This window comes from Lucilia cuprina, chromosome 4, assembly GCF_022045245.1.
Source record: "Lucilia cuprina isolate Lc7/37 chromosome 4, ASM2204524v1, whole genome shotgun sequence".
Taxonomy (NCBI): Eukaryota; Metazoa; Arthropoda; class Insecta; order Diptera; family Calliphoridae; genus Lucilia; species Lucilia cuprina.
Window position 1 is genome coordinate 93,623,822 of NC_060952.1, and position 15,356 is coordinate 93,639,177.

The following is a 15,356-nucleotide window of genomic DNA, read 5'->3' on the forward strand; positions in this document are numbered from 1 at the left end:
TTCTAGTTCAGTTCTAGTTCAGTTCTATTTCAGTTCTAGTTCAGTTCTAGTTCAGTTCTAGTTCAGTTCTAGTTCAGTTCTAGTTCAGTTCTAGATCAGTTCTAGTTCTGTTCTAGTTCAGTTCTAGTTAAGTTCTATTTTAGTTCTAGTTTAGTTCTAGTTCAGTTCTAGTTCAGTTCTGATTGAGTTCTAGATCAGTTCTAGTTGATTCCTAGTTTAGTTCTAGATCAGTTCTAGTTCAGTTCTAGTTCAGTTCTAGTTCAGTTCTAGTTCAGTTCTAGTTCAGTTCTAGTTCAGTTCTAGTTCAGTTCTAGTTCAGTTCTAGTTCAGTTCTAGTTCAGTTCTAGTTCAGTTCTAGTTCAGTTCTAGTTCAGTTCTAGTTCAGTTCTAGTTCAGTTCTAGTTCACTTCTAGTTCACTTCTAGTTCACTTCTTGTTCACTTCTAGTTCAGTTCTAGTTCTAGTTCAGTTCTGGTTCAGTTCTAGTTCTAGTTCAGTTCTACTTCAGTTCTACTTCAGTTCTAGTACAGGTCTAGATCAGTTCTAGTTCTGTTCTAGTTAAGTTGTAATTCTTTCTCAGTTATAACTCAGACAAATTCATTATATCTGAATATCGACTAAACTTGCAATTATATTGGTATGTGTAATAAAATAGTAATATTCTCGAGTTCTTTTTTAGATATAACCGTACATATTTTCATAAAATAATGAAAAGTGCTCTAATCCCAGTTCTTAGTTGTCTTTAATCATCGAATGTCAGTTTATCATCGAATGTAAAATGTAAAGTTATTACATCGTTAAAATAATATCTTTAAAGTATAAATTTTAATCGGTTTTAAAAATAAATATTTTATTGGAAAATATTGAAAACCTGTTTCTCTCTTATAGACCTATTATTAATAGGCCAATAGCCAAATAGGCGTTCAAAACACTAATTAAAACAAATACGATTCTTTGTTCATGCCGACGTATGAGTAATATTAATTATATTTTCTTTCCTTTCCCTAGATGTTCTTTCAGCTAGTTCAAGCCTTACGGCTGGTGGTCATTGTCGCGATTACAATGGTAAACTTTATGAGACCGGTATGCACTATATGCCTGGACCGGATTCATGTCGTCTGTGTATATGTGACAGTGGTCTGCCGAAAGCCTGTAAAATGGTATTGTGTGAAGCGTTTACCAAATGTAAATCATTTCAAACGGTCGGTTCAGGCAATAATTGCTGTGAGGTGATCTGTCTCGATGATCAGCTAACCGATGGTAGTACAGACTTTGGAGTTTGACTAATCGTTAGTGGCATAACTGCCACGCTATCACTCTCCATGATATTTTTCCTTATCAATCGTTTTCGACGTAAGAAGTTGAGGGCTAGAGAATCAAGGCAGACGGCCGAAGATCAACGTAGTATTGTGGGAAGTATAGGGTGAGTAAAAAAAAATGGGAAACCTTTGGAAATTTATAAAATTAATAATTATGTTTTTTTTTTTTTCAATTTTAGATATATTGCTGGCAATATGGGTTATATGGAGGGTAACTTAAGTAGTATGGATTATACTTATGGTGGAGCAGCAACTCATTATCCTTTGTGGAAACCACCCAGTGGTTATTTTCCTCGAGGCGAAGCACCGCCACCTTATGATGAGGCAGTGGCTATATCGCAAGCTGAAGCACTAAGTGCTCAGTGTGCTGCCGCTGCTGCTGCAGCACAAGTAGCTGCCAATCAAAGAGCCACAATGGGTATGAATACCGTTGAAATGCAAAATGCCGATATGAATCGTAGAGCTCAAGCTACACAGCAAATGCAGCAGATACAACATCATGCTCAACCCCAGACGGCACATTCACAACTCAACCATCAGACAGCACATGTAGTGCCCACTTTGCAGACTCATGTCTTGGCTCCACAAAGTCAACAGTCCAATCAGTCTCATCAAATCACTCAAAGTACCACAAATTTAATAAATATCAATATAAATAGTGGTGGCAATATAACCACCATAGCCACTGGTGAAAATCACCAGCCACCTTACAGCTTACAAGATGAAAATGCCCCTAATGGCGGTTTAATGCAACAGCAATCCTCAGCCATGACTAACCAACAGTTGCAAATGCAACAGCAGCAACAACAGTTGATAGCCGCCACAACAAATGGTTCAAATGGTCAGGCTAATGGAAGGGTGCATATAGCTCAAAGTAATTCTATTTGTGTGCAAACCATGACTCCCATAAATCAGTCCACACAACAGCAGCAGCCGCAACAACAGCAAATGCCTGCTAACCAGAGTGGTTTGCAATCAGCTCAACTTATGACTGCTAATATTACGGGCAATAATACGAATACTTTGTCCCGACAAACTCAGAATCTTGTTATGAATTCTAACAATGATTGTGGCTACAAAAATTGTCATTTGAGCAGCAACAATTCCACTAATACAGTTTCGCGACGTTTGCAAAGAAACCAGGAACCTCTGCAACAGTATGTAGTCGATGTAGAGGTAAATGTGGGTAATAACAGCAATCGCGGCTATCATTCATTGCCACCCTGCAACAATAGTTCACCTGGCGAATTGGAGGTAATAGCTTCACCTACCCAATTTAGCAACACATCGCCTTCTATAGCCAATGCCATTTCAACACCTGCCATAGATCAGGTGTCAGCAAATCAAAGTACAGATGCAAATAATACCACCAACAATCTAGACAACTGTACACAATTTACTAATACTGGTCACAACACTTTACCCTTGCAGCATAACCAAACCAATAAATCGTCTGCAAGTGCAGGCAGTTCCATGAAAACTACATCTTCGGCCATCAATAATAATTCCTCCACTTCATCTTCTTCTAAGCGTTATCATCGTACAATGCCTCGTTATTATACAGTGGCTGATCCACTCTCCTCGCGGGAAGCTGTTCCCACAAATACTCTCAATACTGCCAGTAAGTCCTCGAAAACGGAAGTAAAACTTACAACCAACAATATCACGAACAGCAGTAATAATTCATCTGCAAATTCTTCGTTATCCTCGAAAAAGCCCACATGCCAGTGTCCCGTACAGCATGTACCAATGTCCTATATGGGCAGCACACAACTAACAAATGCTCAAAATGTTTCCAATAATGCTTTCTTTACCGTTTTAAGCAATAAGCTAGGCTCCTCCTCCTCCAACAATTCGCCTACATCTACTCAACAACAACAGCAGCAGCAACATTCTTCGCAACGTCTACAAACGAACTCGAATACAAATTCTCTTAATTACCAGCCAAGACCTAAGTCATCACAAAGTTTAAGTCATACAACGCGTGATGGTGATAATATCAATTTGTCCGGCAATAATACCATTAAACGTTCTTTAAATTCCCACTGCAACTATGAACCTAAAATAGCCACCATTTCTACGGGGGAATTGCAAAATTCCACCTCGAATGCTCAGTCCCAACATCACCAACAACAACAGCAGCAGCAACAACAACAGCATCATCATAACCACAGCCATAGTCATGCTCATCATCATGGTCATCATTCATCGTTGCTACCGCCACCACAGCATCATGATGACTCTTCGCCTATTGTATTGGGACGCGTTACAAAACGCTCCAGCAGCAGCAGTAGTGGTGATCGTTTACGCAGTGCCAGTAGTGGTAGTACTAGAAGTTCAGTGGCCGAAAGTGTTGGTATAACATCGCCAGCAGCTGCTGCTTATTTGAATAGCAAGGTAGGTTTAAGTTTGTCTTTATATTATCTGTAGAATATGTTTATAGATTTGTTAATTCATATACATATATTGTTTTGTGTTGTGGTTCTTTTCAATCATTATTCACTGTATATATTATATATTTTATATTATTGTAAATGTTTTTGTTATTTTCTTGTAACAATGTTGCCGGGGTTGGGGTTAATTGTAATAATTATTAGAAATACATGAAATACAAAATTATTTCGTTTTTTTTCGAAATATTACAAAAATACAACTTTTGTGCTTTTATCAAAACATCGATGTTTTTTGATCGAAAATTCAAAATTTCGTAAAAAATTGTTTATTTCTTTCAAATTCTAACAAAAAATCGATTTTTTTATAAAAAAAAACCAAAAATGTAGGTTTTTATATCCTTTACCTTCGTGAGAAGGGTATATATAAGTTTGTCATTCCGGTTGTAATTTCTATAATATAATTTTCCGATCCTATAAAGCATAATATATATTCTGGATCCTTATAAATAGCGGAGTCGATTCTGTCTGTCCCTATGTCCGTCTGTCTGTCTCTATGTATGACTGTCGAGAGTTTCAACGTGAGCACCTGCCTTGACGACCTTACGGTGGTCTTTTTCATCCACTGGGTAGACTTGAGAACGGTCTACCATCGCCCCTTTGTTCTTCAATGAAGAACTCAGGTGGCAATTTTTGTACATTAGCTTTGACCAGTCCATGCATAAGTACTTTGCTGGAGTACTCGAGCCATCTTATCGCTGACCATTGGTTGGCCTCTGTTGATTCGGCAACAGTACCTAGAGACGTAACCGATGGACTGAAGTACGATCTATCAATAAGCCGAAGACATTGTTCTTACTCATTGGGACACACTGTGGTGATTCTGATATGAAGGGAGTATAATCTGAATAACACCAAGGCGGAGGTCTCGCCAAGGTAACATGCCCCCGGGTGGTGTCTCTATGTATGTGGAAATCAGTTTTTAGAGGACCCCAGATATCGTCGAGATCCGATTCTTCAATAATTCTGTTAGACATGCTTCCGTAATGATCGCTATTTAAAATCAGCAAAATCGGTCCATACATAACGGAGATATAAGCAAAAATTCGAGACCACCTCTGAAAATTTCATCAAAAATTTAGATTTTTTTATTCATGCTCAAATAAAAAATGGTAAAAAAACAAAAACAAAATACATAATCATACGGTAAATTTTGTTATTGTACTCTTGTTTATAAGAACAAGGCAGAGCGAGGGCAGCAGAGCAAGAATAGCAGAGCGAGAGCAGCACTAATGTGTGGTTTTATTGGCTAGAAACATGAAATTAAGTCTGTGGAGCCTGACTTAAGTTAGAAGCCATAAAAGGGAACTTTTTGGTACATTTTCGTTTTTTAAAATGTACTTTTTGAATATTCTATAATATTGAACCTAGGAACATGAAATTAAGTACATATGTAGATTCGGAATTAGAAGAGAACCAATAAAAGTGAACTTTTTTTTGTACTTTTTCGTTTTTCAAAGTACTTTTTGAGTTTTCTATAATAATGGACTTAGAAACATGAAATTAAGTATGTAGAGCCCCGATTACACGAGAACACATCAAAGGGAATTTTTCGGTACTTTTTCGTTCTACAAAAGGTACTTTTTGAATTTTCTATAATATTGGACCTAGAAATATGAGAGAAATTTTTCAATTCTCTTTAACCGGCAACATTCTTTTATCATTTTTCGATTTTCAATAATTTTTTTATATATAATTTTGTTATTGTGTACTTTTATTTATCATCACTACTTCACTTTTACAGAACATTACTTCATTACGCAGACAATAATAATAAATCAAAAAAAATCTATATAATCTCATCATTTTCCTATTGCACCAAAAAAATAAACATACAATCAGTCCCTATTTCTCACTACAAAATTTCATTATTTAAATCACCAAAAAATAATAAATAAGTATTAAAAAAATAAACATAACCTCAAATCAAATACAAACAAATTCCTTTTTCTTCTACTTTTTAAAACTTTCATTTATTTTGGGAAATATGTTTTAAATGAAATTTTGAAATAACAACTAATGAAAAACAAATAAAAACTAAACACTAAAGGTTGATGCCTATTTAAATTTTGCACACGGGACAAATCATCATTTGAAAGCTAATGATTTGATAAATCCAGCATTACCACCGAAACTACACAAAAGTTTAACGAATTTAAAATCAACTGCTACATCAACAACAACATTAACAGCGTCTTCGGGCACATCTTCATCGGCAACTAATACTAATAATCATCGTAAAACTCACAATAACAATGATAATGCTGCAAACATAAATAATTCCAACACTACCTCTACAATTTGTAATAACTTTTCATCATCATCATCCTCTAATGCAACAGCCAACACAACATCTGTACAAACCATTTACACTTTAAGCAAACCACATCATTCTTCATTATCACCAGCCAACAATACCAATACCACTACCATTATAGGTTTAACACCCTCAAGTCATACTGCTGCTGCAAATCTTTTACATGCTCGTAAATCGGAACATGATCATATAATGAAAATCTCACAACAACAACCGCCTTCATTGACTTTACCCTTGAGTACTACGTCAACAATTTCATCATTTACCAGTTCGACTAGTAAAATAAATTCTTCAACATTTTATCCCTTACAAAATAATGTTACTTATACGCTGCCAAAGAATATTGGAGGTAAAATGTCTCTTAATTCCACCATAAATAGTGTGGTGAGTAAGGTACCATCGGTTATAAGTTTGCCCTCATCGACGGCTGGTAATGATGTTTTAAATTCAAATAATAATTATAATAATGGTGGTGGTGGCGGTGGTGGTGTTGAAAATCATAATTATCATTCTAGTTTACATCATCATGCGCTTAATGAAGCAGCTGCAGCAATATCAAAAAGTACTACACTGCCAAAGATTTTACGTACAAAAAGAGATTTACATAATACCAACAATTCAACACATCACAATTCCTCTGCTAATAATCCTACATCCTCTAATAACTCCTCTTCAACAGCCAATAGTACTAATAATACATCAACAACATCAAATTATGCGGTTTCTCAATGTTCTATGCCCGCCTATCCCAAACAGTATTCCTCCATCTCTTCTTCTTCTGCTGCTAATGCTGCTGCTGCCACATTGTCATCTTCTAGCCAACAACAGCAACAACAACAACAAAATCAAACTACTAATTCACATTCACACACAAATTCTAGTCCACAATCACAGCAGCAGCAACAACAACAACAGCCCACTAACATTAATATGCAAACCCAAACAATAACCTCCACTTTGGCAGCTAATTATTGTCCAGAGGATTCTCATTTAAATCCACATCATCTTAATGGCAGCAACTCCACTAACACCACCAATACCACCCATTCTTCTAACAACTCAAAACAATTACCTGTTTGTACTACTTCCAAGAATTGTTTAAATCCCAAAGAGCATTTTCTACCCAACGACACAAGTTTAGATGACGATTATCTAAGTGAATGTGAAAATTGTAAAATCGCTCAAAGCTCTAAATATTATTTAGATGCTGAGGCATTAGCCTCCGGCCCCCAAGAGACAATGACATTACAACGTAAATCAATGGAGGAATGTAAAGAGGAACCAGAGACAGGCTATTATCGTATATCACATACATTGCCAACAAATTCGAAAAAGAATGCGTAAGTAAATGTAGTTGTTTGTAATTTGTTTATACATATGTATGTATATTTTTTCTCCTATTCATTTGTTGGTTTAGTTTAATGTGCAATGTATATTATGTTATGTTTTTGATGTTCTATCAAAAGTATTAAAAGTCAAAAGTCGCAGGAATAAAAACAGAGTTGAAGTTTTATAAATGTCATAAAGATCTAAAATTTTGCTGTCGAAATTAATGGTAGAGAGGAATCGAAAATCAATTAGCAATAGCTTCAACTTTGGAATATGCATTTGCAGGCAGCTTTGATAATACTAAACACACTTGACCTATTCTAAAAAATGTTTTTTATTATACCCCTCACTTTCGTAAGAAATTTCTGTAATATAATTTTCCGACCCTATAAAGTATATATACTCTGGATCCTTATAGATAGCGGAGTCGATTAAGCCATTTCCGTCTGTCCGTCTGTCTGTGTGTTTGTTGAAATCAGTTTAATAATTCTGTAAGACATGCTTTCGGGAAGAACGATATTTAAAATCAGCAAAATCGGTCCATAAATAACGAAGATATAAGCAAAAATCCGAGACAACCTCTGAAAATTTCATCAAATACATAATCATACGGTAAATTTTGTTATTGTACTCTTGCTTATAAAAAGGGCAGAGCGAGAGCAGCAGAGCAATAGTAGCAGAGCGAGAGCAGCACTAGTGTATTGTTATTGCCTAGAAACATGAAATTAACTATGTGAAGCCTAGCTTATGTTAGAAGCCATAAAAGGAAATTTTTTGGTACTTTTTTGTTTTTTAAAAGGTACTTTTTGAATTTTCTATAATATTGAATCTCGAAATATGAAATTAAGTATGTACAGTAGGTGAGAATCCATAAAAGGGAACTTTTTGGTACTTTTTCGTTTTTTCAAAAGGTACTTTTTGAGCTTTCTATAATAATGAACTTAGAAACATGAAATTAAGTATGTAGAACCCGGATTAGACGAGAACTCATCAGAGGGAATTTTTTTTTGTACTTTTTCGTTCCACAAAAGGTACTTTTTAAATTTTCTTTAATATTGAACCTAGAAACATGAAATTAAGTATGTAGAGTCGGTATTAGGTGAGAACTGGAAAAAGTGAACTTTTTGTTTTTAAAAGGCAGTTTTTGATTTTTTTAATATTAAACCTAGAAATATGAAATTAAGTCCGAATTTGGTGAGAACCCTTAAACGGGAACTTTTTGGTACATTTTCGTTTTTCAAAGAGTACTTTTTGAACCCGGATTAGACGAGAACAAATCAGTGGGAATTTTTTGGAACTTTTTCGTTCTCCAAAAGGTACTTTTTGAATTTTCTATAATACTGAACTTAGAAACACGAAATTAAGTATGTAGAGACGGAATTTGGTGAGAACCGGAAAAAGTGAACTATTTGGTACTTTTTTGGTTTTTAAAAATTTCATTTTGAATTTTCTATAATATTGAATTTAGAAATATGAAATTGGGCATGTAGAGTCTAAATTTGGTGAGAACGCATAAAAGGGAAACTTTGGGTACTTTTTCGTTTTCCAAAAGGTACTATTTTTAATGTAAAAAAGGAGTTTTTGGTACTGATTGTTTTTTTAACACACCATGGTGAAGGGTATATAAGTTTTGCCACAGCCGAATATAAAACTCTTACTTGTTGTATTTTGGCTTTATTTCGAAATCTAAAACTGACTTAAAAAAGTTAGTTAAGTTTTTAAAATAATCTTACTCGATACAAAATAGAATCAGTATTTGGTTTTTCTACTACAACCAGTGTTGCCATTTATAAACTTTCGAACTTTTGTAAAATATTTAAATTAAATTATGGAATTATTTCAAAAACTAAAACCTATTCGAAATAATGAATATTATTTTTGCAATAAGTACACTTGACTTATTCGAAAATATGTTTTAGATTTTTCCAATAAAGACAAGTGTTGCCGTTTAGCAAATTTCGAAGTTATTTTTGTAATTTTAGCTTTATTTCGAAATCTAACGCTGACTCGAGAGAGTTAGTAACGTTTTTGAAATCTACATGCTTAAGTTATTCGAAAATGTGTATTAGATTTTTTGCTCTAAAGACAGTGTTGCCATTTTGCAATATCGAAAGTATACGTTTTTTTTTCAATTTCGGCTTTAGTTCAAAAACTAAAGCAGATTCGAAGTTAGTATTATATTTAATATAAGTATAAATACTTGTTGAGTGCTACCAGTGATGCCACATTTATAGAATATGGTAATTTAAATTTCAGACTTATACCAAAGATATTGTTAGATTAAAATAAACGTGTAGATAGTTTTCTTTGATATTTTTTAATTCAGGGTTTATTTTTCTCTTTAAATAAATTTATTTATATTTTTTGTATTTAACCTTATAAGCCTATAATATTTTAAATAATTTTCAACATTTTTTAGTTCTTATTTTTCTTAAAACCATATTTTACAGTCCCGTTAAGAGCAACAATCGCGAACAATGGTTTTCAACAATACCAGCGGCTAGTTCATCCTCTGAGGAAGATATTAATGAATGAGATTTAACACATTTTCTTTAAAAATTATTCAAAATGAAAGAAAATCAACAACAACCACAACCACAAATCAGCATTATTTACACACATTAACAAAAAAAATAAAGAAAAAATAAAAAACCAAAGTTATATTCAAACAAAATAGATGTTGTTAATTTTTAAAAGTAAAAAAAAATACAAAATAATACTACATACTAACATAAATAAGAAAAAATTTAAAGAAAAAAGTTTAAAATAGCATAATAGGATATCAATTAAAAAAACAGATAAAAATTAATAATACTTAAAAAAAACTTTTAAAAAATATTAATTAAAACTTAAAGAAAGAAAAAAACAAAGACAAGCCATTATTTAACTTTAAGCAGAAAACAAAACCAACCAAAAATTAGATTGTTAAAACAAATGTTCTTAAAAAATATTTAATTAAATAAAAAAAAAACAAAATTAAAATGAATATACATTTAATGATAATTAATGAAAAAAAAACTTCATTAAATATTAATAACAAAAATTTAAATTTTATGTAAAAAATATACACAAAAAAAGCAACTTTTTGAAAAAAATTTAATTATATAAATGTACAAAGTTTTAATTTTAACAAATTTAAAGAAATGCCAAGAAAACCTATAGCGATTAGTTACATATTCAACAAAATGCAACTTTCAAACCTTGAAAAATACATCATTGTAAAGGACTTTTTATTGCTTTCTTTTGAAAACTAAAGCTGATTCGAAAAAATCTATTAACATATTTGAATTAAGTGTAATTGATTTATTTGCAAACGGACTCTTCTGTTTGTCTTTAATTTGGAATTCGGCTTAATTGACTTATTTCTAAACTTATTTAGAAACTTGCGAAGTTAATAATAATTAAATTTTAGCTTTATTTCGAAAACTAAAGGCGACTTGAAAAAGTTGGTATTATTTTTGAAATCAGCATACTTGACTTATTCAAAAGTAAATATTAGAAGCTTTCTCTAAAGTCAGTGTTACCATTTAGAAAGTTGTTATAATTTTATAAATGTTAATTTCGGTTTTATTTCGTAAACTAAAGCTGACTCGAAAAAGTTGATATTGTTTTTGAAATCAACATGTTTGACTTCTTCGAAAATAAGTATTAGATGTTGCCACTTTAGCCAGTGTTACCGTTTAGAAACATTCAAGGCTGTTTAACAATTTTATAAATTTTAATTTCGTCTTTATTTCGAAAACTGAAACTGACTCGAAAAAGTTGATATTGTTTTTGAAATCAACATTTTTGACTTATTCGAAAATAAGTATTAGATGTTGCCACTTCTGACAGTGTTACCATTTAGAAACTTTCAAAATTGTTAAAATTTTATAAATTCTAATTTCGACTTTATTTTGAAAACTAAAGTTGACTCGAAAAAGTTGGTATTATTTTTGTAATCAGCGTGCTTGACTTATTCGTAAAAAAGTATAAGATGCCTGCTCTACAGCCAGAGTTACCATTTAGAAACTTTCAAAGTTGTTGAAACTTTAAAAACTTTTCTTTCTCTTTCTGTCTTTATTTCAAAAAGCTGATTCGAAAAAATTTGTATTATTTTCAGAATCGACATACTAGACTAATTCGAAAATAAGTCTTATTTCTTTGTACTGAAGCCAGTGTTACCATTTAGAAACTTTCAAAGTTGTTGAAGTTTTATAAATTTAAATTTCGGTTTTATTTCGAAATCTATAGCTGACTCGAAAAAGTTAGTATTATTTTTGAATCCAGCAAGCTTTACTTATTCTAAAACAAGTATTAGATGTTTCCACTACAACCAGTGTTACCATTTAGAAACTTTCAAAGTAGTTAACATTTTATAAATTTTAATTTCGGCTTAATTTCGAAAACGAAAGCTGACTCGAAAAAGTTTGTATTATATTTGAAGTCCACATGATTGACTTCTTCTAAAACAAGTATTAGATGTTTCCACTACAACCAGTGTTACCATTTAGAAACTTTCAAAGTAGTTAACATTTTATAAATTTTAATTTCGTCTTTATTTCGAAAACGAAAGCTGACTCGAAAAAGTTTGTATTATATTTGAAGTCCGCCTGATTGACTTATTCGAAAATAAGTATTAGATGTTGTCACTTCAGTTAGTGTTACCATATAGAAACTTTCAAAGTTGTTAAAATTTTATAAATTTTAATTTCGGTTTTATTTCGAAATCTATAGCTGACTCGAGAAAGTTTGTATTATTTTTGTAATCAGCATGCTTGACTTATTCGAAAACAAGTACAAGATGTTTCCTCTACAGCCAGTGTTACCATTAAGAAACTTTTAAAGTTGTTTAAATTTCTACTTTATTTCGAAAACTAAAGCTGACTCGAAAAAGTTAGTATTATTTTTGGAATCAGCCTATCTGACTTATTTGGAAATAAATATTAGTTTTGTCCACTAAAACCAGGGTTGCCATTGAGAATTATTCAAAGTTATTAAAAAGAAATAAATTTTAAATTCGAATTTAGTTCACAAACTAAAGTTGACTTAAAAAAAGTTTCTGTTATATTTCGAATCAGCATATGTGACTTATTTGGAAATAAATATTAGTTTTGTCCACTAAAACCAGGGTTGCCATTGAGAATCATTCAAAGTTATTAAAAATAAATAAATTTTAAATTCGATTTTAGTTCAGATAGGAAAGCTGACTCAAAAAAGATTCTGTTATATTTCGAATCAGCATATGTGACTTATTTGGAAATAAATATTAGTTTTGTCCACTAAAACCAGGGTTGCCGTTGAGAATTATTCAAAGTTATAAAAAATAAATAAATTTTAATTTCAAAATTTTTAATTTTTAAATTTAGTTCAAAAACTAAAGTTGACTTAAAAAAAGTTTCTGTTATATTTCAAATCAGCATATCTGACTTATTTGAAAATAATTTTATCCACTAAAACCAGGGTTGCCATTGAGAACCATTCAAAGTTTGTAATCAGCTTACTTGATAAAATTACAAATTTATTTTAACTTTTTGCTACTAGTCAGTGTAGCCAACTAGTCACTGTTTAATATTTCTTGTCCTGGCGATTAATCGCTTTTTTTTCTTAAAACCAGCATTTCTTAAACAATGAATCTCAAAAACAAAATTATGATAATTATTATAATTAAAAACAAGACTTAAAATTATAAAACAAAACCACAAATGAAAAGAAATTATAAATGTAAAATATATACATAAATTTAGTTAAAACAAATGTTAAAATAATCTCTAAAAAGAAAAAACTAAATTCTTTGCTCATTTATATATTTTTTTCAATTCCTAATTACAACTTAATACAAAAATTTTAAGAAATACATGTATTCTTATAATTTTAAACACTTCTTTCTTTTTTTGTCCCTATTTTAAATGTATACTAAAGACCAAATAAACAAAAACAAAAAACAACTTTAGCACAAAACTTATATAAGTATTAAAAGAAGAAAAAAATACCAAATAAATATTTAAAATAATAAATAAACAATATAACAAGAAAACTTACAGCATTTACAATTACAACAGTACAGTATATATACAAAAGAATATATATATAAATATATAACAACCAACACACACATCACCACTCAAAAACATTTAAATCACATTTCACTATAACAAAACAAAAAAAAAAAAATAAAATTAATTACAAATAATATATATATTTAAACTAATTATATAGTTTATAGACAGACAAGAAAATATAAAACAAACTCGTAAGTAATGAACATAAGCATTCAAAATTTTTAGAATTAAAGTTTAATTTTTGGTTTTTTTAGGACCAAAACACATTTCAAACACATTTATGTTTCCTACTTTAATTCTTTTAGTTTTGAATGCTTTGTTTTGTTATCTTAAACAAACCAAACTTAAGCAATTGCAATAGAATTTAAAAGCAAATTATATATAGAAATACAACAATTAAAATCCATATTTATAATATTAATTAACTCTTAATTATATTGTAAAAGCAATTAATTAAAATTTAGACGTCGGTAATAAAAATAGAACTTAAAAACGAAAGGTAACAAAACTGATGAGGGGAAAACAAAACACAGAGTTTTATAAACAATTTCAATACACATTGAAACGAAACCAAATAGCTAAAGAATGAGTAAATTAAATAAATTTTTAAAATTATTACTAAATTTTAAATTTAGATCTTAAAGTTCGTTAAACGGATTACTTATGTATTTAATCCATGTTTATTTTCTAAATGATTTTAAACACTTTATATGATGGCCCATATAATCTCTGTAAACAATATTAATAACAACCACCAACAAAAAAATGGAAATAGCATTTAAACACTCCTCCTCCCACTCTTTCTATAAATAATGTTTAATAATATACATACATAAATAAATATATTTGTCTTTTTTATTTATTATATTCCATAACAAATAAAATTTCTTTCACCAAATAAATTGTATATACAAAAGAAACAAAAAATAAAAAAGGAAAAATATGTGTCACCAATACCTTTTTCATTAATTTCCAACAATAACAACACAATAAAAGTCATTCTTGCATAAATAAACAAATTTCAATAAATTTATACTTTCTTGAGGCATTTATAAACATTATACAAAAAAAAACTCAATAATAAATTAAAATAAAATAAACCAAAATAATAGGGAAATAAAACAAATCTCAAAAAAAAAAAAAACGAAATGTTAATGAAAGTTTAAGAAATAAAAAAGTTAAAACCAAGCCTATAATTTTATGTTTAAAACCGGAAGTTCTATATAACAAATAAGGAATTACACAATTAAAATTATTTTTTTAACGAACGATTTTTAAAAGTTTCATATTTTACCCAATAAAGTGATTCATATTGTGTTTGCGGAAAATATATTTATTTTTTTTTACAGTAACTCTTAACCATTTTAGACTTAAGTCTATAGTCAACACCATAGACCAGACTTTTTAAGTCAAAAGTATAGTCCAGATTATAGTAGAATATAGTCGATACAATTGTCTATGTAAAAGACTAAACTTTACACTATAGTCAAGGGTATAGTCCAGTATAAGTAGTCGACTATACTCTCGACTCTGATTATAGACTAAACAAAAAAATATACTATAGAATAGCTGATTCTAGAACTTAACTAAATATCTAATTTAGTTCTAGATCAGTTCTAGTTTAGTTCTAATTTAATTCTCTTTCAGTTCAGGTCAAGTTCAATTCCAGTTCAGTTTTAGTTCAGTTCTAGTACAGATCTAGTTCACTTCTAGTTGTAGTTTAGTTTGTGTTAGTTTCTATTTTCGTTCTGTTCTATTTCAGTTCTAGTTGAGTTCTAGTTCAATTCTAGTTGAGTTCTAGTTCAGTTCTAGTTCTAGTTCAGTTCTAGTTTAGTTCTAGTTAAGTTCTAGTTAAGTTCTAGTTCAGTTCTAGTTCAGTTCTAGTTCAGTTCTAGTTCAGT

The 15,356-nt window shown here is 30.5% G+C and overlaps 2 protein-coding genes across 3 annotated transcripts; both read left to right on the forward strand.

The window, feature by feature from the left end:
- Positions 1-623: 623 nt before the first annotated feature.
- LOC111680157 lies at positions 624-1,282 on the forward strand (the record flags this gene model as incomplete). The annotated part of the gene is made up of 2 exons (XM_046947992.1): positions 624-636; positions 1,008-1,282. Coding segments are annotated over 2 exons (288 nt in total), but the record flags the coding sequence as incomplete, so codon positions are not given.
- A 4-nt stretch (positions 1,283-1,286) lies between these two features.
- On the forward strand, positions 1,287-10,123 carry LOC111680156 (probable serine/threonine-protein kinase DDB_G0282963). Of its 2 annotated transcripts, none has more exons than XM_023441783.2 (4): positions 1,287-1,422; positions 1,498-3,715; positions 5,819-7,425; positions 9,834-10,123. In XM_023441783.2, exons 1-4 carry the CDS (start codon positions 1,322-1,324, stop codon positions 9,847-9,849), a joined length of 3,942 nt encoding a protein of 1,313 aa, XP_023297551.2. In that variant the 5' UTR covers positions 1,287-1,321; the 3' UTR covers positions 9,850-10,123. The 2 variants fall into 2 exon arrangements, with proteins under 2 accessions (XP_023297551.2, XP_046804397.1); XM_046948441.1 differs by having other exon boundaries at positions 9,865-10,123.
- Positions 10,124-15,356: the final 5,233 nt, after the last annotated feature.